General features: G+C 56.6%; 1 protein-coding gene across 2 annotated transcripts; it reads right to left on the bottom strand.

Moving 5' to 3' along the window:
* Positions 1 to 476: 476 nt before the first annotated feature.
* On the bottom strand, positions 477 to 16,086 carry EMX1 (empty spiracles homeobox 1). 2 transcript variants are annotated; one of them, XM_062208709.1, is made up of 3 exons: positions 15,567 to 16,086; positions 10,144 to 10,328; positions 477 to 644 (listed from the first exon to the last, which is right to left on the bottom strand). In XM_062208709.1, exons 1-3 carry the CDS (start codon positions 16,084 to 16,086, stop codon positions 477 to 479), a joined length of 873 nt encoding a protein of 290 aa, XP_062064693.1. The 2 variants fall into 2 exon arrangements, with proteins under 2 accessions (XP_062064693.1, XP_062064694.1); XM_062208710.1 differs by having other exon boundaries at positions 10,144 to 10,324; positions 15,563 to 15,987.
* Positions 16,087 to 25,494: the final 9,408 nt, after the last annotated feature.

The following is a 25,494-nucleotide window of genomic DNA, read 5'->3' as shown; positions in this document are numbered from 1 at the left end:
TGGGGGCCCCCAGAGTGGGAAACCACTGCTGTGGGTTCACAGGCTCTAGGGTTGGAGTGGATGCCCATGGTGATAAGAGAGAGACTTTTATTATTCCCATAGGGAAGGGAGGCACAGGGAAATCACTAGGAACTACAGCGGGCCTGGAAAATAAATTAAAACAGAAGCGCATTGAAACAAAAAGGTCGAGAGGAACGGAGAGCCGCTGGGAGCTGCGGTGAGGGTGGCCCACCCGGGCAGGCAGGCTGGCTGGCAGGCTGGCAGGCTCTCCGCGGAGAAGGCTGGGTGGCCCCAGGCCTCAGCCAGCCCACTTCTTGTCCCCCTGTCCGTGGTGGCCCCAGGCGCCAAGCCTTGTGGGGCCGTGATCGGGGCCTCCCCACAGCCTGGCCAGGGAGTGGCCGGAGTCCAGCTTGGGCCCCCCAGGGGCCTGGCCGGCAGCAAGCAGCACCCTGCCCTCGTGGGTTCATGGCAGACCCCTAGTCATTGGAGGTGACATCGATGTCCTCCCCGTTGGCCTGCTTCGTGGCGATGCGCCACCGGTTGATGTGGTGGGAGCCCTTCTTCTTCTGCTCCGACTCGGGCCCTTCCTCCTCCAGCTTCTGCCGTTTGTACTTGGTCCTCCGGTTCTGGAACCACACCTTCACCTGGGCCGGGGAGGGAGGGGCACCAGTGAGAACACCCTGGAGCTCCTGAGCAGCCCCCGGGGTGCTCAGCACTTGAGCCAGGAGTCTTCAGGGACACTGAGGCTACACAGGGCCGGGGCTCCTGGGCCAGGGCCCTCTCTGCTGGCTGCCTTGCCAGATGCAGATTCCGCGGGGCAGGCAAAGCACACACGAGCCAGACGTGAAGGCAGCTCTCCGGTCCCGCTCTGAGGTCAGGAGGGGGCGTGGAGCTGCCAAACCTGTGGCCACAGCGAGGCAGCAGGGCAAGGAGCACAGGGTCTGACCCATCCCTCGGCTTCTAAGAGACATGAGGATGGCATCCTCCTGGCTGAAGGCACGAATGGTAAGCGAGAGAGGATGTGAGGAGCCATTGCATGGGCCCAGGGGGCTCAAGAGAGCCCCCAAGACAGAAGGGACTTGGCTGGGTTACCGGGAGGCATTGTTCTCGCTGCTGGGAGCAGAGGCCTACAGGGGCCGGACCTGCTGCTGGAAGCTGCAACCTCACATGTTCTCTGTCCAGCCCCTCAGGGACCCTTGCTTAGCAACTGCACGTGGAATTTCCCACACCAGAGAGGGGGCTGGCTGGGTGGAGCCCTGGTCCCTCGGGTGCCAGCTTCTCATACCCCCTGGGGTATTCTGAAACCCACCGGTCGGCCGGACCCCACCCTCCTCAGACACACAGGCCCGGGAAGGAGGCACAACTGCCACCCAACCTGAGCGACCCATCCAGGTGTGGGAGCAGGTGCCCCAGGAAGCAGCTGGAACACAGTGAGCATCCCCCCTCCTGCGCAAGGCAGTGAGAGCCCTGGCAGAGGAGGGATGGGGCTCAAACTGAGAACTGAGACTGTGATGTGGGAAGCAGGAAGGGGATGGGCAGACAGCTCTATGATTCTAAGCCCACCTCTTCCAGGAAGCTTCCCCAGACTTGTCCCATCTCTCATTGTACCCCTCTTCCCCCTCCTCTAGCAGTGCTGCTCAGCGCCCAGGACACAGCCTTCACCGTCCTCCTGTGCACGAGCTGGGAAGGCCACCCCCACTCCCCAACTAGCCTCGTCGTCTGTGGACTGTGGACAGCCTCCCTCTGCAGCCTCCCACCAAGGTTCTTTATGGGCCTTGCAGAGCCGGGCCAGGCAGGAGAAGCCTGGACGCTAAACCCTGGCTAAGTCCCACCCCTTCTGGGGCGTAAGACCCTCATCCTTGGGAGGAATGTTCTGAGGACCCTTGCAGCTCTGGGTGATTTGAGGAGAGTCTGGACGGTTTCTGGACATGCCCGCTCTCTATTCAAAACTGCAGCTGCTCGGGGCGGCCGAGCACCTCCATCTGGCTGCCCCAGTGACTGCTGAGGGAGCCCCGGGCAGGGCTAAGGGCAGTTCTCAGAACGGCTGCCCAGTCCAGGCCCTGCTCCCTGAGATGGGGGGAAAGCACAGTGGCAGTCTTAAAACCAGGCAGTGGATGGCCCCAACTGGCCTGGCCTCCAGGCCCTGGGTCTCGTGCCCAGGTGTGCCCCCCCACCCCTTCCACGGAGCCCACACACGCCAGGGCTCTCCCTCACAGTCCCCTTGCCAGGGTTTCCATGGCGCCATCTGCCCCGCCTTGACTTGAGACGGGTGGTGATGGGGCAGCTGGCAGAGGACAGGGAGGCTGTCCCCGGGGAGAGGGGTGCCAGTCTGGGTGGATGCAGTGACGGTGAGGGGCTTTCCCCCTCATTTCCAGGGTTGGGTTCAAACCTGTAGCCTGTGTGTCCCCTTAGGTAGACGGGGGAGGAGGCAGAGGCTGTGGGCACAGGGCTTATGGACTCCATGCCCGCCGGTCCTGTTCTCAGCACAGCCATCTGGCAGCCAGCCTGGCCCCCAGTCCCCGCCCCGAGCCTGCTGTGACTGTGCCAGCCAGCGGGCGGGTGAGCTCGCCCTGCCTCCTGGGTGTGACTCAGGGCTGGAAGTGGGGCTGGGGCATCACTGCTGAGAAGCCCAGGTGGGCTGGCCGACGGTGGTCACCAGGTACTGGTGGGCAGCTCCAGGGACTGCACCCCTTTCCGCCCCTTTCTCCCTCCCACACAGCCTTCCTTCCAAGTTTCCTTTTAGGAAGGAGACTCCAGCAATCACACCAGCCTCTTGGGACGAGCCCAGAGGCATGGAGAGGGATGACTTCCATGATGCAACTTCAGGCCAGCCCCAAGTGAAAGGTGGCTGTCAAGATCTCCTCCATGAGAATACTGGCATCGGGGCTGGCATTGTGGTGCTCTAGGTTATGACCCTGACACCCCATACTGGAGCACTGGTTCGAGTCCCGGCTGCTCCACTTCCTATCAAGCTCCCTGCTAATGCGCCTGGGAAAGCAGAGGAAGATGGCCCAAGTGCTTGGGCCCCTGTAGCCATGTGGGAGACCCGGATGGAGCTCTGGGCTTCTGGCTTTGGCCTGGTCATTGTGGCCATTTAGGGAGTGAACCAGCTGATGGAAGATAACTCTCTCCTGCACTTGGTCGGTCTCTCTCTCGCTCTCTCTCTTTTTTTGACAGGTAGAGTTATAGACAGAGACAGAGAGAAAGGTCTTCCTTCCATTGGTTCACTCCCCAAATGGCCGCTACAGCCGGTGCTGTGCCTATCTGAAGCCAAGAGCCAGGTGCTTCCTCCTGGTCTCCCATGCGGGTGCAGGGGCCCAAGCACTTGGGCCATCCTCCACTGCCCTCCTGGGCCACAGTAGAGAGCTGGACTGGAAGAGAATCAACCGGGACTAGAACCCGGCGCCCATATGGGATGCTGGCGCCGCAGGCGGAGGATTAACCAAGTAAGCCACGGCGCCGGCCCAGTCTCTAAACTCTTACTCTTTCAAATAACTGGTTTAAAAAAAAAAAAAATCCCGAGGTCAGTGCGGCAGCTCTCTAGAAACAGGGACCTAGAGCCCCTCCCAGGCAGCCTGGCTAGCTTCCGGGAAACAGCCTCGGACTGTGTCCAGATGCTGTTTACAAAGATAATAGCAGGGGGACGCTTATGCTGCGTGATATTAGTGGTAAAGCCAGCGCGCACAGTGTGATCACAACTGTGGAAAAATGAAACCTATGCATAGGGGAAAAAAGACTGGAAGGAAATATACCCAAAGTCGAGGTGACTTTTCTTTTTTCTACTTCTCTGAATTTTCTTGGATGCTGATAACAACAGTGACCTTGTATCTGGATAAAGACAAGGAACTGGAGTTTGAGTGTACTCGGAGGTCAGAGTGATGCCCCATCACCTCCCTAACCCAACTGGGCAATTCTGGGGTCATCCCAGAGCCCCCTCCTAGAAGTCAGAGGTCCAAGAAAGGAAGCAGCCACACGGTGCAGCCTGCAGCTGCACAGGAGCAACCCCCGCTCACTCCTCTCAACCCGGAAGGCACACTGGGCTTCTTGGCTGGAGAACCCCCTTTCCCAACGTGGGCCCCTCTGGGTCTGGGGAGAGGTTCCTGTGGTCTCCTAAGACCCTACCTCTCTGAGCATCTCTATTTCTTTTTATTTTTAAAAAAAGGATTTATTTTATTTATTTGAAAGACGGAGTCATGGAGAGACAGGGAGAAACAGAGGTCTTCCATCACCTGGTTCACTCCCCAAATGGCCGCAACGTCCGGAGCTGGGCCAGGTCAAAGCTGGGGCCCAGAAGCTTACTTTGGGTCTCCCACGTGCAGAGGCCCAAGTACTTGGGCCATTATCTGCTGCTTTCCCAGGTGCATTAGCGGGGAGCTGGATCGGAAGTGGAGCAGTGCCCACATGGGATGCTGGCATCACAGGCAGTGGCCCCACCCACAGGGCCACTGCATTGGCCTCCACATCTCTTGTTTCATTGATAACCTGGATCCGTCCAGGACTCTGCACTCACTCTTGCCTGAGTTTACCCAGCCTGGAATACGCTCTCAGACTTAACACCCTGCTCGGATGTTCCCGGGGGGAGCTGCCCTGTCTCCTGTCCGTGCTTTCCTACTAGTACTTCATCTCATTTTCATCACAACAACCCCAGGAGTGCACTCATTTATTTGCTCACACCTGTGTCTCCTCACCAGACTATGGGAATCTGGAGAACCAACGTGGTGTGGTACTCGGGTTTGGCGACCCAGTGCCCAGCCCAGAGGACCTGTTCCTTGGATGGTCATTCAGCTGGGCAGAGGTGAGGTGACCTAGCCCTAGGTAAGAGATGCCTTGGCTAGACCTAAAAACAGGATAAAATCGATAGAAGAGGAACCGAGGTCTGATAAGAAAAGCAGTTGGAGAGTGCTAAGTGTTAGAAAGATGGGATTTTTTTTTTTTTGGCTTAGTTTATTGGACATGTTTTGCAAGAGGGTCAGTTCTTAATTCTCCTCCACTTGTGGGGGCAATTGGGGGAGGGAGACCTACTGTTGGGAGTAAGCAAGGGTGGGCTTGAGTCAGGCAGGATGAAGGAGGTGAAGCTGAGGGCAGACGTGTGGTGCCGTGGTGAAGATGTGGCTTGGGACACCTGGATCCCATATCAGAGTGCCTGGTTCAAGTCCTCAGTCTGCTTCTGATTCCAGCCACTGCTACGGCGCTCCCTGGGAGGCAGCAGGTGATGTCTCAAGCAGTTGGGTCCCTGCCAGCCACACGGGAGATGTGGATTGAATTACTGGCTCCTGGCTTTGGCCTGGACCATCTCTCAGTGTGGCAAGCATTTGGGGAGCAGCCCAGCAGATGGAGGATCTCTGCCTGCCTTTCAAATAAATAAAAATAAATAAAACTTGTTTTAAAAGGAAGGTGCAACTTCTGTGGATGAGTGAATAGGTGGATTTACTAGGGCACAGATGAATGTATGCAACTAATGAATGGAGGCATGCTTGTGTTATTACATAACTGAATGGACAAATGAACTAACAAGCAAACCACAGCCCCAGCCAATATTTCAGAGCTAATCAAATTTTATTTTTAAATAATATGGTGTTTTGGAAGAAGGAGATCTAGATCCTGTTTTTCACCTTTCTCTGGCTACCTTAGCTCATCACAAATGGAAGCATCTGTGGCTCAGGTCCTAGCATATTTCAGGTGAGTGTCTGACCTGTTCTAGAGTCCAGATATCCCTATCAAGGTCTTGTTGGGGCTGACACTGTGGCATAGTGGGTAAAGCTGCTGCCTGTGGCACCGGTATCCCATATGGGCACCAGTTTGAGTCCTGGCTGCTCCACTTCCGATCCAGCTCCCTGCTAATGCACCTGGGAAAGCAGCAGATGATGGCCCAAGTGCTTGGGCCCCTGCACCCATATGGGAGACCTGTAGAAGCTCCTGGCTCCTGGCTTCAGATTGGCCCAGCTCTGGCTGTTACAGCCATTTAAGGAGTGGACCAGTGGATGGAAGACTTTTCTCTCTGTCTCTCCCTCTCTTTGTAACTCTACCTATCAAACAAACAAATAAAAAATCTTTAAAAAAAGTCCTTGCCTTCCTGATCTCCAACCTAGAATCCTATCCATCCCTCCAAGCCTTCAAGGTCTGTCCCTGCAAGGGGGCTCCATCACTTCTCTTGTGCACGTCCCACAAGTGTGCATGTTGAGCATTAGGTCTCCACCACTAAATGAGGAAACTCCAAGGCCAATCAATGGCCACATTTCTGCACCATTCCCTCCCCACCCCCCCACCCCCCAGCTCAGCTGAATTCACAGTCAGGCAATCAAGAAAAGCTTGCTGATCTGTGCAGATTAGCCTGAAGCAACCAAATGCTTCCTCTCACTCCCCTTGAAGCCAAAGGACCCCCATACACATACACACAGATGCACACAAGCTTTGTGCACTCCAGGGCCTGGGACTGCCTCAGGCACCTGATGTGGACCTCTGACACCACCTGAGCTTTGGGCATCCATCACACTAAGCCTATGCCTGCCCCGCAGTGTGGGCACACACAGTTACACATATAAACACACACACACACTGCACTGAGGGCTCCGATCTGACCCAGGCCTGGGTCTCCCCAACCAGCCCTCAGCACTGAATGTTGAGTGGCTGTCTTCCTGATCAGACGCCAGGGCTGCACCACAGCTGTGAGTAACAACTAATCAGAACCAGGAGGGAAGACTGGCCCTTGCCAGGGCCCTCCTCTCCACTTCCCGGATTGACCCAATGGTTATCCCAGCACACATCCCCCGCTGCACACTAAACATAAGCCCCATCCCCGGCTTCCCACCTCCCAGCACTCCTGGAGCTTCGGATTAAGAACTCAACCACACATGGATCTGCTTAACCTTCCCAGGAGTTTTCATCCACAAAACAGTGTCTGCATCATTAAAATAAACTAGCTGTGAACGTGCAAGGACAGATAGAATGAGGGGGACAGGAAGGGGACAGTGACAGCAGACAGCAAGGGGAATGACAGAGAAAGCATTCAGAATGTGTGTAGAATCAAGAGTCATGCTCACTCACTGGGTACCTGTTTATTGAGCATCTATTCCTGCTGGGCATTGAGCTGGGCCCTGCAGGAGACAGACAGGCTTGGTCTCTGCTTCTCCCAGCCAAGATGCTCAGGTCCATTCATCAGAATCACCCAGAGAGCTCTTTTAGAACTTCTTCCTGGGCCCCATCAAGGGAGTCTCCTGAGGAAGCCTGTGGATCTGTATTTGAAGGTCACCTTGCAAGATGAATGCAGCTGGCGTTTAGACCTTGCAAACTGTTTGCACAATGACAGCAAAGTTTGACCACACACGGTGATCGGTGGGGGGCACACGGTGCGTGCTGAGAACACAGAGGAGAGGTTATTCAGAAACAGAGAAGGAGGCTGTAGGTGGGCCTGAGAGAGTCAGGGCTGCAGAGAAATCCTGCAGCTGACTTGGTCCAGTGTCACAAGGTACAGTAATGAGGCCCTGGAGAGAAGACAGAGCCCGAGCCAGTGAGATGATAGATGACCATGAGCAGACACGAAACACCATGGCTGGTGCTAGATAGCTCTACAGAGATGCAAGTTCAAGATAGATAGTGGACATGCACAATATGAAACAGATGACAAACAGGTGATCAACAGATGGGTGGATGGGAGTTCCTGTGAGGAAGAAAAACATGTAGCAAACAGGAAATATAAATTAACCAGTCTGGGGGAATGGTTTAAGGAAAGCAGAGGAAGTAGAGGGCCAGATCTAAAGCAGCTATGTGTGGAGGCCAGATTAGAGAGCTCTGAGAAGTAAGTACAGACACTGGCAGGAGAGACGCATGGCAGGGGGCTGGTGGAGGGAACCGACGCTTAACAGACAGCTGATGGCTGGAAAGGACAGGTAAGCTCCTATGGCGAATGCCAAGAGGTAGATGGAGGTCACTGGTTAACTAATAGATTCAAACAAGTCGCAAGGGCCACAGGAGACGGCTCTGGTGATGGAGACCGGATGTGGCAGAGGGAACATGGAGCCGAGGAGACACTCAGGTTTGGGCCTTCCTGTACACTAACTACCTGTTACTTTAAGCAAAAGGAAGTGAAGGGGCCTGGGGAGGGGAATTAATATGTAAGTTTACATAAGGTACGCAATCCCTAAACAACCTAATCCTGGATGAGGAAGGCAGAGTAGCCTGCCCAGGGTCACACAGGCAGTGGGCAGCGGGGCAGCGGCCTGAAATCAGGCCAGCTCTTCACCTCAGAGTGTTCTTCTGGGAAGAGAGCGGCTGCAAGGTGCACCCCCGGGCTCACACCTCCCATAGTTCTCTATTTTTTGTAATGCTGCACATGCAAACGCAGCTCATTTAGAGATGGAGCAAGATCAGCCCCAAGTTTTCATGGTTAGCGAAGCTGGACTGAGTGCATTATTTAAATCTGTGCTTGAAGCATCTCATAAAAAAGGGGAAAAAACCCAATCGCTTGATTTACTAACTGGCACTGGTGGCAGCCAATATTGATGGTTAGATTCAGTTTGAAAGAAAGTTCATTAACAATGCTCTCACTGAGATAAAAAACTGAAAGTTTAAAAACAATGACATTATTTCAACAAGAACTCATCTGTAGGTGGTGGGATTACAAACCATTCTGTTTTCTTTCACTTCTGTAATTAAAATTTAATAAATATTACTTTTTAAACGAAGTTAATTATAAACACCACTCTTAAGTTGACACCTCGTCTCAAACAATAATGTTAAAACACTGCTTGCCAGGAAGGAGATGAGGGTGTTATTTTATTAGCTTAATTTTAACACGGTTTTCTTTCAACGTTTTTTAAAATTAACTCTCTTGTGTGCTGTGTGCTTTTCTTCTGCAGTTACAACAGCCCAGCTCCTGCGGCAGAACTGGGCGCCATGAGCTGGGGGTTAAGTGGGACAGACACGATCGACCAAAACCGGACCACAGCACCAGAGGCGGGGCCGGCGGCGCGGGGAGCTGGGGTCTAGACCCTCCCGCGAAGCCCCTTCCTATCCTAGCTGCCCACGGGAGGCCCCAGGCCGCTCCCCCGGCCAGAGCCAGGCTACTCTAGCCGTCTGGTGGTAGGGGCGAGATGAGGACTGCAGGAGGATGCCCACGGGACCGCCAGCTCACCTCTCCCCTCGGAGAGAGGAGCTGGCGGAGGCGGGGAAGGCCCAGTCCTCCCGGGCAGCAACCCGGCCGAGGCCGCTCCGCCTGCCCCACGCCCTGGCCCGGGAGGCCCCAGCGCCCAGGCGGTGCTGGCGGGCAGCATTTGTGATTTGTGAACGGCAGCCCGTTCCTCACCGTGAACCCAACCCTGCCTTCCTCTTCGCTCCCATCTAATTCTTTAAAAAAAAAATTTTTTTTTTCACTTAAATGATCAGCTACAAAAATACTCCACGATAACTGCCATTTCATCCAGCTCGAATCCCTCCCGTCAGCGAAGGTGCTTTTTCCTCCCCGGCCTTCACGGCCACTGAACGCGGTGCCCGGGTTCCCAGGGCCCCACTGCCCCGTCACTGTCAGGCCCCTGCGGCCCGCGACGCGCACGCACCGGGGCTTCCGGAGCCCACGCAGCCCGCCTGCGCGGGAGCAGGGCCACGCTCGGAGCCCACGCGGGCTCGGAGGCCACGCGGAGCCTGACGCTGCTAGCCCGGGATGCCAGGTCGTTCTCCCCACCAGCCGCACGCCCTGGCGGGCAGCCGCGAAGGCAATGCGGGGAAGGCCCGCTCATTCAGCGGAACGGGGAGCGCCCCAGGGCCGTGGCGAAGGAGGGACTGCAGAATCCCAGCCCTGGGACCGGCTCCCTTGGACGCGGTGCTGCCCCCTGGTAGCCTGGCGCCCCCTCGGGGGTCTTTGGGAGCCCGATTCCCAAGTGCGGATTTTTATTTACTCTGCCTCCGGCGGAGTCCCGACTGCGGCCTCTACAGCCTAACCGCCAGCGCAGGGAAGGGGCTCCAAGGACAGAAGTGGGCCAGCGCCGCCGCGGCGGCTTTTGGAACCAGGCGGAAGAGGACTCGCGGCCAGGCTAGGGGGCGCGGGACCCGGCAGCACCCGCCCGCCCGCCGCCTGCCGCGGCCGCCTCCACCCGCGCCCCAGGTGCCCTGCCGGGCGCAGGGCAGGCCGCAGCCGGGGCTGAGCGTTACCTGCGTCTCGGAGAGGCTGAGGCTGCCGGCCAGCTGCTTCCGCTCGGCGCCCACCACGTAGTGGTTCTTCTCGAAGGCGCGCTCCAGCCGCAGCAGCTGCGAGGGCGAGAAGGCCGTGCGGATCCGCTTGGGCTTGCGCGCGAAGGGGCCGTGCAGAAGCAGCCCGTCCTGGGGCACGTCGCTCGCTGCGGCCGCGCCGCCGACGGCAACACACGCGGGTGCAGACAGAGAGAAGGGGCAGGGGCGCATGAGCTGCCGGGGTGCCGGCCCAGCCTGCCCCCAGCCCCTCCGAGCGCTCCGCCACCCCTTCAGTCCTTAACACCCGCACCCGACCTCTCCCCTTTCCCTCGCGCCGCCGAGGTCCTTCCCCCTCCCCAAGCCTCTCGGTTCTCAGAGGGCTGCCCGGGCTCGGGACGCGCGGAATCGCTGCTCTGCGGCAGGGCACTCGGGAACCCAGAGTGGACCCGGGGCCTCGTGAGGCCCCGACCGGCCCCCAAACCCACACAGCCACAGAGGCCAAGGGCTGGCAAGTGCCTCTTGCCTCCTTTCCCTCCCTTTTCCAGCGGCGCTGCCCCCACCCCCAGCCCCAACGATTTGCTCTTAGATGGCCAAGCATCTCCCTGCAAGAACAGGCAGGACTGGGTGTCAGGCTGTGGTGCACACACACCACACACAGATTCAGAAGCTAGAGGGTCTCCAAGCGCTCTCCCTTTGCACTTGCTTAAACTAGTCTTGCAGCTAAACCCTCTTGCTACCAGCCCGCTGGAAACACCTGCCAACAGGCCCAGGCTTGACGGCCTGAGCCTCCAGGTCAACTCAGCAGGCAGCTCCTGGAGGCCTCCAGGGAGAGGACTCCTTCCCCTTCACCCTCTCTCCAGGGTAACCCCCAGCTCCAGGTAACTTAATGCTATCTGGTGCGGAAAGGCCCTGCCTCACCCCTGAATCCTGCATGAGTATGTAGATGTCATCGTTCTGATAGGTACAGGTATATTGGTTTCTGCAGGGCCTGTGTACATAGGTGCTGCAGCCCCCCTTCCCTCTTACTCGCCCATCTTCTGTGATGGATTTTAGAGTGGCGCGGCCCCTTGACAAATGCTGGCCATCCTGGGGACTCAGCTGCCACGCACAGGAAAAGGGACCAACACTGGACTGGATAGTGCTGGGGCTAGGGGTTAGGAGCGACAAAAGCCAAGCCACTGTCCTCGCAAACCCCTCAAGAGGCCCTCTCGCCATCTCTAGCCCAGTGGCGCAGGCTCACAGACTCAAACAAGCCCAGACAACACCACCTAGGGCGTCTCTCATAGTCCCTGACCCCCCCCCCCCCAACACACAGCCCTGGTGGAATGTGTCCACTGATGAGATTGATCCAGTTCATTCATTACACGATGGCCAATGGCTTGACTCAATTTGACCTGTTGTTTTGCTCTGAAGACAATTATCTGGATAATTCAGGTGCCATCTCCCATCCCTGGAAACTTCAATGTAAGTGAAGCAGAGGCACCTGATTGAGAAACTGTTGTAAAAACTCCCCAGGTACCTGCTCCTCTGCTGGTGGGAACTGACTAACCTTGGCCTTCTCCAAGACCCCTGGGCAGGCTGATTGCATCGCTGGGGTTTTCTGTGGAACAGGGTTGCCCATACTGAAAGGCCTACAGCCTCTGTGGGAGGAAGGGGGGGGGGGGTCAGCCAATGTCACTGCCCTCAAAGAACCTTATCCATTTCACGTGGTTGGACCTATGCTGCTAGCAAAGGGGAGGGCACTGAGTCACGGGTGCTGGACGAGGGACACCTGGGCCTCACAAGTTTAACTTGGGGTGGTGGAGAGCACAGAGAATGAGGGAAAGTGGCCTGGCAGAGAGAGGTAAGAGGCAGAAAAAGCCCAATGAGGGGGATGAACGTATCTGGGGTGGGGACCCGTGTGACAGGCCAGGGGAAGGCGCTGGAGCTGAGTGGGGAGCAGACGCTTCCTGTGGGTGTTACAATGGATTGCCTCAAAAATCACCATTTTTCTGAGCCCTGGTGAAGTCCCAACAGCGGTGTCCTCTGGACAAATGAACCATCGAGGGAGGGAGAGCGCCTAGCACAGCCCAGCATCTCCCCTGGGCATGTGTCACCTGTGTAGTGGAGTGCTCTGTGTTTGTCTTTAAAAATTCAGGCTGACTGGAAGATAGAAGTCCCTTTGCCTCCCGTCTGGAGGGTTTAGGGGACAGCCAGGTTGCTTGGGTTCTACCCCACTGAAGCTGGCCCCAGTTCACTGTAAATATCCTGTCCCACACTCTGTGTCCACATGCACCTGCAGAAACAGGGTTCCTGCTAACTCAGGCACGAAGCTGCAGCAGGAGGATGGACAATTATTCAAGATGCTGATACATGATGAGTGGCTATTTCACTCAAAAAAAAAAAAAGCAGAGCTTTCTCTGTAGGAAAAAGGATTGTTTAGTACAAAACTAAGCATCCTGAGGCAGTGATCAGTTGCTAGGTGTCAGAAGGACAAGAGTGGAGCATGGGGGGGGGGGGCCTAGGCACCTGGGCCCCTCTCCCTGTGATCTGTGGGACGTGGTCCCTCCCTTCCTATCACGACTTCAGTGTCCTTGAACAGGAGCACAGGGTACAGTAAGCTTAGGCCTGGGGTGCAGCCTGTTTGAATACAGCACTTGCCAAGCACAGGTGGAAAAGTGGAAGGGAACTGGCACAGCCTTCCCTGGAACTAGGAACTGACTCCCATCCCACTTTTCTCTCTGCGGGATGGCCTGAGGTGGGAACGGGGATCCAAAGCGCTCAGGGCTTGAGCTGCAGTCCCTGCTGGAGAAGAGCTGGCCTGGAGCTTGAGGCTGGATGGTGGGGCGGAGGGCGCTGGGGCTAGGACCAGGAGAGGCAGCCCAAGCAGCTGAGATAACCATTCCCTTTCCTCCTGCAGGAACAAAAGCCCCCTTTGAAGCACCCGCCCATTTGCCAGCACAGGTCAGGAGGGCTGGTCTCCCACAGCCCCCACCCAACGCTGCTCCCCTGCCAGGAAAGTTCCCGAGCTCCAGGAAACTGCACCGAAATGCAGGCCTAGCGAGCAGCCCGGGACTTCGGAGGCTTGCCGTTCCACAGTCGCTGTTCCTCCTCCCGAGCCTGGCATATCCGAGAAGCCGCTTCCCCGCGCTCCGGACTGCACTGCCCGCGAGCGCGGCGCACAGAACTCAGACATGTTCCTTTTCGTTCCTGTAGGGTTTCGTTTCTTGCATTAAAACCGGGCTGAAATGAGCATCGCAGAGACCCGGTTCTCTAGAAAACACGGCGCCGGAGGGCCCGGGACGTCTCGGTTCCCAGCGTTGAGGTCGGGTGGGGACCAAGGGTGCACAGCCGCCCGGGAGCGGATCCGTCTGCCGTGGTGACGGTGGGTCCCAACCACGGCGGAGACACCGAAAACATCCTCCAGTTCCCGACAGGTTTCCGAGTTCAAAAATGCGGCTACACCAGACGCAGTGTTCTTGAGAAGAAATCCAACCGTTTGTGCAACTCCACCGCGTACTCGTTGGAACTGGTGGCTCGCGGAGCAGCAGCAGTTTCTTAGAGGGTTTTTGCGGAGAATGGGTCCGGCCTCGCCTAGCTGGGGATGCTCTGAGCCAGAGCTGGACCCCTTGCCTGGCGCTCCCAGCCCTAGAGCCGCGAGCCCGCGCAGGGGAGGCTGGAGGCGCGACAGGCGGCGCCGCACGAAGAAAGGCACGGGTTCGGGATCCGAGGCCCAGGGCGCTGCCCGGGAGGCCACCTCCGGACCAGAGTAGCTGCTGGAAGCCACAGGGCTGAGGCTTGCCCTTCGCGCCTCTGTTGCCCCAGTGGTTCCCTACCCGCCGGCCCGCGGGACTCACACACCGCGCGGAGACTACAAGTGCGCCAGTGGGCTCCAGGCTGCAAGACCTAGGCTGTGGCTGAAGCTGCCGCGGTATCCGGGCAGTTAGCAGAATTCTGAACCAAATCGCATTTTATTGGCAAACAATGATTTGTAAGTGACAGGAACTTTTGCCTAAAGTGACTGAGGCGTTAGGATTTGTGATTGTTTTTGCTTTAATTCGGATTTGGGCAAATCTCAATATTCGAGAGAAGACTTTGCTCACAAAAATTCTTGTTCATTCAAGTTATTGTAGTCTTGGCTTTGGTGGGATCCGCTGGGCAACTATCTACTGACAAGGTGGGACCGAGAAAATCGTCTGATAAGTCAGGACAGGCAGAGGACTTCTGTAAAACAGTCAAGCAGCTACAGCCAAAGATGCAATAGATCATTTTTCTTTGATTATGTAAGTAATTGTACCCCCCATCTAATTAACTTTGGCGGTGTGGACCTGGCTTGCTCAGATCGGCTGTGAGAGCCGAAGCCCAACCTTGTCCCTTTTTCAGTGGTTTCACAGAAAAACAGGGTTAGCCAGTTCTGAGTGGTGAGGAATCACAGGGCTGGGGTCCCGTCTACACTGACAAAATAAAACTGGGAACCGAAGCAATTACTGCACAGATCAAGGCCAGTCTTGAGAAAGAAAGAAAGAAAAACAAACTCCAACAAATTCAAGGAAGAAAACGAACTCCAACAAATCCAACTGTCTTTTCTTTGCGAAAGTCAGATAATTGGGGTGTGTGTGTGTGGGTTAGGCCAGTGGGGGATCTTAATTAGTCAGCCAGCGGCGGCCGGGTACAGACCTGGGGACTAGGGCTGGCTACGACTTTAAAAGCAAGCCCTGGGGCCCCCTCCCCCTGCTCTGGAGGACTCGGGTCGGTCCCCGGCAGCCGAGCAGGCGGTGCGGAAGCCAGTTTGCTCACAGCAAACCTTGCCCACCCCGGGCCTCAGAGGCACGTGTGACTTGGAGAAGTCGGGCCAGGGTTGCTGAGAAACATCCCGAGCCAGCGCGACACCTCACACTGAACATTAACTCTCCAGGGTGCCCTCCCCGCTGCCCCCGCATCTCACAGAGCCCGGGCGCGCGGGTGGACTTTCCCCTGCCCCGACGCGCCAGCGAGGTCTGAGCCGTGCGCCTTGGTGTCGGCCGAGCGAGCGGAGTACGGTCCCGGCTCAGGCCAGCGCCGAAGGAAGGCGGCGGGAGCTGCGCTCTCGGGGTTGGGACTGGTTCATTAGCTAGAGAGAGGCAGGCAGGCCGCGGGAGGGCCCGAAGAGGCTCGAAGGATGCGCCTGGGCTTGGCGTCCAGACTGGCCTCTTTCGTGGGAAAGCCTGGAGGTCGCCACCTGGCTCTCCGCCTGGGACCAATGAGGCAGAGGAGCGCGCGGGCGGATCCGGCGGGGCTTTTTCCCGGTTTGGGAATCGACCTCGGCGGACCTGCTACCTTCTCCGCAACAACTTCTGAACAGCCCCCGCGCGCCCCCGAGCCTCCCTCGCGTCCCCGTGGCACGGGCGCCGGCCAGCCTCCTCGGCGGGCACAGCGTGGGCACTCACCCTGGAAGCGGTGGCCGAAGAAGCGGTTCCGCAGGACCCAGGGGTAGAAGTGGAGAGGGTCCCGGTGCTGGGCGCCGAAGAAGGAGTGCGGGGGTTGCAGCGGGGAGGCGCCCAGCTGGTGTGCCGGGTGCACGGTCAGCGCGGGGTGGTTCATGGCTTCGGGGAACACGAGCTCCGGCCCTCCGTAGAGCGAGCGGCCAGCACCCGCGGCAGCTGCGGCGGGGAAGCCGCTCACGAAGGCCGCCTCGGCCGCGCTGGGGTGAGGGTAATTGAGCGCCGTGGGCCGGAGCGGTTCCTCCGAGGTGGCTGCCGCCAGGGGATGGGAGCCCGCGCCCCCGCCGCCAGTGCCGCCGCCAGTGCCACCGTCCTTGGCCACCAAGGACTCGATAGTAAAGCCGCGCTTGGCCGCGGGCTGGAACATGGTCGCGGGCGCCGGAGCCGTGCGAGGCGGCCGGGCTCCGGGGAGCGCTCCGCGTCCTGGCGCTGCCGCCGTGCGGGGTGTGCACCCAGCCAGGCACATGCACACACACCCGCACCCGTCACCTCCCCCGCCCGCCCGCCCGCGCTCGGCCCCCGCCTGCGAGCCGGGCGCCGAGCGGCCAAGGGTGTGCGAGCGAGCGAGCGAGCGCGCGCGGAGTGGGGCCACCGCGCACGGCCGGGAGCGTCGGCCCCTGCGGCCGAGCGGGCAGCTCCCAGAGCCGGCACTGGCGCGGGTTCGCTGCGGTGCCTCGAGCTGCCTCTCTGACCGGAGGGCTGAGCCCAGCTCCCTCCCTTCCAAGTCGCGCCGGGACCGACCCCCGCCCTCGGTCCTTCCAGCACTGCCCTACGGGGCCTCGGCCGCCTCGCAGCGAGGCGCGAGTTAGCCGGCACCTGCCCGGCACTCGCCCATTGGCCGCCGCTCACCTGCCCCAAGGTGGGGGGCGGGGCGGGGCGGGGCGAGGGACCGCGGGTGGGGAGGGAGCCCGCAGTCGGAGGCAAAAGCCGGACTGGAACCTTGGCGGGGCGGTCCAGCTGCCGCCCCCTACTCCCACCCCGGCCCCCGGCCCCGCCGCTGGCTGCTGGGGACTCCGCCCTTCGGGGGAGTCTGGCTGCCTCCCCAGCCGTCTGGGTCGCCGTGGAGCCCAAGAAAGCGCTCAAAGGCCCTGGGGCTTGGGGGTGATACTACACACACACACACACACGCACACACGCACACACACAGCCCTCCCCGGCGTGTAACTGAGTTGAACCTTCCCCAGGTCGCCTCGAGACGTCGTCTTAGAGAACTCGGCTGCAAACGTCGCGGGGGTGTTTGGGGTCCAACAGAGCGCTCTGCCGGAGACCACGCTCCCTGCTCTCTGACCTCCAGACCCTCCCGCTCACCACCAGCGCTGTCCGGAGCCGCCGAGCGAAGCCGTGGCCCTACTCCCGTTTCTTGGATGTCACGGGGACAGCTCCGGAAAGGAGGACGTGCGTCTTCTTCCGAGCGTGCTGGCAGGGAGCAGCACCCGGGCCGTCGCCCCGCAGCCCTCCGGCGGCGGCAGAGCCTTTCCCCAGCCTCGGCGCGGCGGCGCGCTCAGACCCGGACGCCGGGCCTCAGCGCGCGGGGCTCTGCCTTCCTCGCCTTCTCTGGCCGTGGGACTCAAGTGTTCGCCGGTCGAACCAGGCTGGGGTCTTGGGGACATTGTGCCTTAAATTGGAGCTGGCAAAGCAGCCTGCGCCGGCGCCCGGGAGGTCCCGAAACGCAGCAGCAGCCTGGCCTCTCCGACCTTCGCCGTCCACCCGCGGCCGCGGAGCAGTGGCCAAGTGCGCTCCGGCCGGCTTCCACGCGGTGCGCTGATTCCCCGGGGAGGAAAGGGAGGTAGACTGCGAGAACCAGAACGCCGCAAACTTTTCCACCCGGGCCTTCCCCGCCGCAGGGAAACACCTCGCCGAGGCCTAGGAGGGCGCTGGGCGGTGGTGGGGAGACTGGGACCCGGACCTTGCCGGGGCGCCGCGGGGAGGGGACCACAGCGAGTTCCGCTGTCCTGCCGCTGCCGGGGTCAACCGGAGGGGCCGGAGCACTGCCCGGGCGCCGCGTAACTCTGCGGGGACTCCAGGCCGGGTCTTGGCAGCGATCGGCCTGAGCGCCGGGAGACTTGGTCCGGGAGAGCGCTCCGGGCGCCCTTGCAGCCACAAAGCGGGTTAAAGTCTATTTTCCACTCGACTGCCCCGAAAAGCCCCCGCGCGCCGACGCCGCCGTTCCGGCCCCCTTGGGCGAAGTGGAAGGGGGCGGCGAGAGGAGGGGGCGGCAGGGAGGCCGCACCCTGCAGCCCTTAGCGTCCAGGGCCGCCCGAGGCCGGGCACCGCGGCGGCGCCCCTTGAAACGCCTTCGAAAGGAATTTTTACCGAATCCGCGGGGAGCGCTCGCGTCTCCTTCACTGACCTCTCCGGATCATTTCCGGCTGTGATCGAATTGCCTCCTCTCGATTTTGTCTTAAGCTGTCTATACCACCTCCCGACTCCCTGCCCTCCCCCCCCCCCATTCCCTTATCTTTTGCCCACCCCTTAGTCTTTGACAAGGAGGCGCGCGGCCGGGAGAAGGACCCCACCGGGCCACACCACTATAGGGGCGAGGCTGCGGAGCTAGGCAGAAGCGCCAGCCGCGGAACCAAGAGCTTGGGAGGTGACCCGGTTCTGCGCGCGCGAGGTCCCCGCACTCACGCGAGTTCGGGTTAGATAAACAGGGCCCGGGCCTGTGCTCTGCTGCGACAGACTTGGTGCTGGGCGCTGCGCCCGAGAAATCGGTAGCCCTGGAAAGTTGAACTGGCCCCGGGGCCTTGTGCCCTAGCCCAGAGTCAGTCTCCGCCTTCTCCCGGCACCGAGGGGCTGCGCAGGGCCGCGGACTGGCTGAACTGGGCGGGTTCCGGAGTTTGGCATCTACCGACCATTCCTAGACTTCTGCCTGCCCTGGCCACGTCTGCTTTCCTAAGTACAGCTCTGGGTGCTCGTGTCCGTATCCAAATCCATAGACCTTTATAATAACACCTTCTCTGCGGTGCTTTCCAAAGACACCTAGCTGTCTGTAATTAACTCCGTTTTACAGATGCAGAAACCGACTGCAGAGAATCTGTTAGATCGCGTCGGGGATGAGCAGGGACAACCCAGGGGTCCTGGCCCGCAGGGTCCCACCTCCATGGGACCAGCCCAGCTCCCGCTCAGCCGCAGCAATGAGGATGGGTTGCAGGGGTTCCCTAGGTGCCGGGAGATTCCCTCCCCCAAAGCCTCCCCCCCTTTAAAATATTTATTTGTACATATTTGGAAGAGTGATGGAGAGAGGGAGAGACTGAGACAGTGAGAAATTTCCAATCTGCTGGTTCACTCCCCAAATGGCAGCATTGGCTAGGGCCAGGCCAAAGCCAAGAGCCTGGCGCTTCAGCCTTCACACCTTCCCAGGTACATTAGCAGGGAGCTGGATGGGGACTGGAAGTGGCTCTTTGATACCGATGCTGGCTTCACAGGCTACAGCTTAACCTGCCTCGACACAACACAGCCTTCCTCCCCTGTAATCTCCTGATGTCCTTCTTCTCTTCCCTCACTCTGCAGATATTTACCCTTTGCCTGTTGTCCTCTATCTCTGCCCCGTGAGGACCCTGTGTGGACTCCCCCGAAGCAGGTTGAGTTGTCACCCCAGGGGATCGCTAAACCCGCTAGTGCTGGGGACTCCGCCTCAGTGCTCCATCCATCACCATCTCTTCCTGCGCTGTCTCGGGCTGCTCTGTCTCTCAGCCTCTCACACTTCTCCCTCCAGCACCACCCCCACTGCTGATCCTCCTCTCCTTATTTGCCTCAGCCGCCCACCCTAACCAAATCCTGCTGCCCTCTCCCCTGCCTTTCATCCCTCTATTTCTCTCTTCCCACGCAAGCTGCTGAGCTCTTCCCTGGGGGCTGCAGGCTGATCACGCCTTTCTTCCTACTTCCCACGCCCTGCAGCCTGCTCACCCTTGGCTCCACACCTTTGCAGCCCCCTCCCGGATCTGCGCAGTCCAGGGCTTGTTTCACTTGCTGTGCAGGAGTGTGGTGCCTACAACCTGCATCAGCCATTCTGGCTCTGGCCTCACCTCGTGTTTCTTCCATCTCTGGAATGACCTGGGCTCAAAGCCTGACTCATCCAGTTACTAGTGGTGAGACCTGGGGTCAATAATCTTGCCTTGACTGAACATCTGCCAATGTGAGGACTGAAAGAGATACCTATTTACATATTTAAAATATGTGCATTTTATTTGAAGGGCACACACACACACATGCACACACACGATCTTTGGAGTTCTTGGTACAAGATCCCCAGCCGTCTCTGTCAGCCTTTCTCCCCTCTTTCCTCATTGCCCTACCTTGTCTCCCCAAGCTGCAGGAAACTCCTGGTCCTTACATTTCCCTCAGTCTCTTGGCTTTTCTTTTTCTTTTTTCTTTTTTTGACAGGCAGAGTGGACGGTGAGAGAGAGAGACAGAGAGAAAGGTCTTCCTTTGCCATTGGTTCACCCTCCAATGGCCACCGCAGTAGCGCTGATCCAAAGCCAGGAGCCAGGTGCTTCTCCTGGTCTCCCATGGGGTGCAGGGCCCAAGCACTTGGGCCATCCTCCACTGCACTCCCTGGCCACAGCAGAGAGCTGGCCTGGAAGAGGGGCAACCGGGACAGAATCCGGCGCCCCGACCAGGACTAGAACCCGGTGTGCCAGCGCTGCAAGGCGGAGGATTAGCCTATTGAGCCGCAGCGCCGGCGGCTTTTCTTTTTTGCCACCAAATTTCTTGAATAATTTGTGGCCTCTCTTTCTCTCTTTAACTCTCACTTCCTGTAACAAAATAAACCTTTCTTTTCTTTTCTCTCTCTTTTTTTTTTTTTTTTTTTTTTGACAGGTAGAGTTAGACAGTGGGAGAGAGAGAGACAGAGAAAGGTCTTCCTTCAATTGGTTCACCCCGAAAATGGCCACCATGGCCGGAGTTACGCTGATCCGAAGCCAGGAGCCAGGTGCTTCTCCTGGTCTCCCACACGGGTGCAGGGCCCAAGGACTTGGGCCATCCTCCACTGCCTTCCCGGGCCACAGCAGAGAGCTGGACTGGAAGAGGAGCAACTGGGACAGAACTGGCACCCCGACCGGGACAAGAACCCGGGGTGCTGGTGCTGCAGGCAGAGGATTAGCCTAGTGAGCTGTGGCGCCAGCCGAAATAAACCTTTCAACCAGACTTCTAGCCTAACACATTATGGAAAGGTCTGACAAAAGCTCCAAAAGTTTGATTATGGTGTTACAACAGGAGTTCACCTAGCACAACTACCTCCTGGAGTTCCTGTGAGATTGAACGAGTTGTAATTACCACCCAATGGGCTTAGAGCCGTGCATGGCGCATTGGAAGCCCTTGACAAATGTAAGTTGCTATTTTTTTTCATTTATTTTTATTGTTTTTTTTTTTTTTTTGACAAGCAGAGTGGACAGTGAGAGAGAGAGACAGGAAGAAAGGTCTTCACCCTCCAATGGCCGCCGCAACCGGCATCTGCGGCCGGTGCACTGCGCTGATCCGAAGCCAGGAGCCAGGTGCTTCTCCTGGTCTCCCACGCAGGTGCAGGGCCCAAGGACTTGGGCCATCCTCCACTGCATTCCCGGGCCAGAGCAGAGAGCTGGACTGGAAGAGGGGCAACCGGGACAGAATCCATCGCCCCAACTGGGACTAGAACCCGGTGTGCCGGCGCCGCAGGTGGAGGATTAGCCTAGTGAGCCGCGGTGCTGGCCGTAAGTCGCTATTATTATTTTCTAGAACTGCACTGTCCAGTACAGAAGCCATGAGACACATGTGGTTATTGGGCGCTTGAAATGGGGATAGCTCACATTGAGATGTTCTGTGAATGTAAATACATATCACACTTAGTGTTAAGCAGGCTTGGTTCACTCCCCAGATGGTTGCAACTACCAGGGCCAGGCCAGGCTGAAGCCAAGAGCCAGGAGTTTCCTCTAGGTCTCCCACATGGGTGTCAGGGGCCCACATATTTGGCCATCTTCCACTGCTTTCCCGGGCCATTAGCAGGGAGCTAGATCAAAAGTTGAGCAGCTGGGACTTGAATTGGCACCCATATGGGATGTTGGCATTGCAGGCAGCAGCTTTACCTGCTATGCCACAATGCTGGCCCCAGATTGGTGTTTTAAATAAAGTAAAATATCTTATAATATTTCCTATTTGACTACATGTTGTGGTTGTTATATAATATTATTAAGATTCATTTTTATCTTTTTTTCTCTTAAAAAATTTTTAAAATATTTTTATTTGAAAGGCAGAGAAAGAGAAAGAAAACACATTCCTTCCATTCAGTGACACATTGCCCAAATGCCCACAATAGCTCAGGCCAAAATTGGGAGCCAGGAACTCAATCCAGGTCTCCCACATGGGTAGGGGCCCAACCTCCTGAGCCGTTACACTGCCTCCCAGTGTCTCACTGGCAGGCAGCTGGAGTCAGGAGCCAGAATTGAGTATGGAACACAGGGACTCCTATGTGGGACAAGGGCATCTTATCAGCTAGCTTAACCCTTAGGTCAAATGTTTGCTCCATTTTTTTCCTTTTGTCATGCAGCTACTAGAACATTTGAAGTTACATATGTGTCTCACATTATTTTTCTAATGGATGGAATTATCAGAGAAGACACAGAGACTGCAAAGGAGGGGGGGGGAGACAGATATCTTATAATTATCACATGCTAGTGTCAGAAACAACCATCATGAAATCCTTAGAGTGTATCCTTCCAGATCTTTGTATGTGCACGTCCCTTTAGAAAAATGGGATCATACCGTACAGAGTTTTGTCACCAACTTTTTTATCTTTATAAGCAGTCATAATCACCCTTGCCTCTCATTAAATATTATCTAGTATAGGACATTTATGCTGTTTGTATGTTTTCATATGTTGTTTGTATGTTTCATATGTAATATGTTAGTTCTTTAGATCCACAGCATCAGGTTGGCCTCTGATCTGTTTATTCTCCCACATGCAGATTTGGAAGCTTTCTCTTCATCCTCTGAAGTGTTTCTCACATCCAAATCTCCAAATTCGAGGTTTTCTTGGCCACCATTACCTGTGTGCTCGTCAGCATTTGAGAACCTTCGAGTCCCTTCCCTTTTGAAAACTCGCTTCCCTTCATTTTCCACACCAGGTGCTCGTCTGGATCCATCACCTCGGAGAGTTGCCACTCATGGGCTCCACTTTCTTCTTATTGTAGGCTTCCACGAAGGCTTCCTTGTCTGGAGCCCTCCCCTCGTTCCACTTATTCTCTCTCTCTCTCTCTCTCTCTCTCTCTCTCTCTCTATCATAATCTCCCAGAGCTGCCATGAATTCCTTGGTGAAAAATCCTGATGGATTTCTAAAGCAATGCTGTATTTTCCCCCAGACCAAGTCAGTACCTTTTAAATGTTAGGAGTGCCTTCCTCGTGGCTCTGCAGGCTCTGTAGACACTCACTGCACCCCAAAACTGAGCTCCACATCTCCCAAGGCCGCGTCTCTCCTGCAAAGGGCCATGCATTCCTGCAGCGCCAAGAGGCATCTGTGACAGCTCCTTTCTCGAGGGCAACCCCTGCTCATGCACTGGGTCTTTGCATCCTATTCTGACCTGGCAGTCCCTCTGGCACTGGCCTGCTGGAGGCTCTTGCTACCTTTAATCCAGTGGCTCTCTTGTGATTTCAAGTCTTAGTCTCTCCTCTCTACACTTCGTCTTACACACCACCACCAGATTTCTATACCACAATTCTACCCTCTTAAAGTTTAGTCACACAACTGTAAAACCCAGGGCAGTTCCTTTGCCTTTGCTGTAACTCAGTTTTCACCTGCAAATGGAAATAATAAGATCTACTTTGGAGAGTTGTTGGGAGAGTTACAGTAAGGTAATACATATATAGCTCTTAGCACACAGTAAGCACTCAATAAACGGAAACAACTTGTCATTATTTCCAGTAGAGTTCGGACACTTTACCTTGGCATTTGCCATCCTCCATGAGTGAGTCCCTACCTTCCTCTGCTCACCTATGGGTGATCCGCACTGCAGCGATGCTGCCACCAGCCAGGGCATTCATCCAGGGACTCCTTGCTCTCTGTGCCTGTCTTGTACATTCCCCCTCCAAGCCAAGCCTTGTTCAAAAACATTATACCACAACATGTGTCAGTCCAACTTCTGAGAGGAGGAAAATTGTCAAATGTGCAATTTAGAATAGCATGATCTAGAATGCCAGTTTCACGAGAACCCCATCTTTTGTTTACTGCTGTGTTTCCAACACCAAACATAGTTGCCTGGCATATAATATATGCTCATTAAAGATTTTTCTGACTGAACGTGCGAATTTGAGAAACATAATTCAAGGTTATGTTTGTTCTGAGGGTGTGAAAACCCAAGTTCTCATCACTGAGGAGTATGAAGAAGAGACATTCCTGCCCCATGCAGCTTGCCGTGGAAGGAGAGTTGGAATTCTTGCCTAACCCTGGGTTTCCTCTCCAAGGACACATCTTGGAGGAAGGTTCTCTGACTGCTAGGAAAGGAAACTCAGACCCTTTGAATTTGGAGCCTGCCCAGTAATTGGCTGAACTCTCATGTTAGAAGCACTACCAAACTGAGAGTTTCCAGTATCTCTCTCTGTCTCCAGGATGTCCATGATGTGTGATCTTGAAGCAAATACCTCTTTCTTCTGGGAAGACCATGTATGCCTTGCAAATCCAAAGATAAAGCACTTCAAGGGATGCTGTATTTTTGTAAAGATGTACTGAAGACGACTTCTTCTTCTTCTTCTCTTTCTCCTTCTTAAATATTTATTTATTTATTTGAAAGGCAGAGTTACAGAGAGGCAGAGAGAGAGAGAGAGAGAGAGAGAGAGTCTTGCATCCACTGATTCGCTCCCCAGATGGCCACAACAGCTGAGGCTGCGTTGATCCCAAGTGAGGATCCAGAAGCTTCTTCTGGGTCTCCCACGCAGGTGCAGGGGCCCAAGGACTTGGGTCATCTTCTACTGCTTTCCCAGGCCATAGCAGAGATGCTGGCACTGCAGGTAGTGGATAAAGCCACTACGCCACAGTGCTGGGGATTGGGGGGAGGGGAGCAGTCAGCGATCCCAGGCTCAAATGTTCTACATAACAATGCAGCAGATGAACTTAATTTAGGGAAATGCTTTTGCTCAGCCTTTGGGTTGTGGCTGCTCTGTCCCTGAAAATTCGGGCTTCCTCTTGGGAGGGTGCATGTGTTTCAGAGTTTCAGGAATTCTCAGACTTTGGGAAGTCAGATGATTATGTAAGTGGATTGGCTCAGGAGGGTTCCAGGGAATGCCGGGGGCGCTGGGGGTTTTGGAATAGACATGCTGACTCTACTGTGAGGCAGCAGAAAAGGCTGGAATGGGAGGCTTGTAAGATTTGGGCTGCAGCTGGGAGATAGTCTCCCCTCCTAAAAATCAGAGGAGTTGGATCTGTGCAGGGGAAGAAGTGAGATCTTGCTATTACATGGACAGAGCTAGCCACCAGCAGACATCTGGATCATATAATGCAAAACTGCCCCTTGGTATAACTCCATGTCAAGACGCTTCAGTACGCCCATCCCTGTCAGCCGACCTGCCAACCTGCTGACCGAGTCACCTGCCCTCCTCTGCGCTCGCCCATTCACACAAGTTCATTCTTACCTGGTCAGAACAGTTTTGCATTACTCCGCACACACATTTCTTTTTTCTTTTCTTTTTTAAATTTTTGACAGGCAGAGTGGATAGTGAGGGAGAGAGACAGAGAGAAAGGTTTTCCTTTGCCGTTGGTTCACCCTCCAATGGCCGCTGCGGCCAGCGCACTGCGCTGATCCGAAGCCAGGAGCCAGGTGCTTCTCCTGGTCTCCCATGGGGTGCAAGGCCCAAGCACCTGGGCCATCCTCCACTGCACTCCTGGGCCACAGCAGAGAGCTGGCCTGGAAGA

Source organism: Lepus europaeus, chromosome 13 (genome assembly GCF_033115175.1).
Source record: "Lepus europaeus isolate LE1 chromosome 13, mLepTim1.pri, whole genome shotgun sequence".
Lineage (NCBI taxonomy): Eukaryota > Metazoa > Chordata > Mammalia > Lagomorpha > Leporidae > Lepus > Lepus europaeus.
This window is presented reverse-complemented; position numbering and strand designations above follow the sequence as displayed.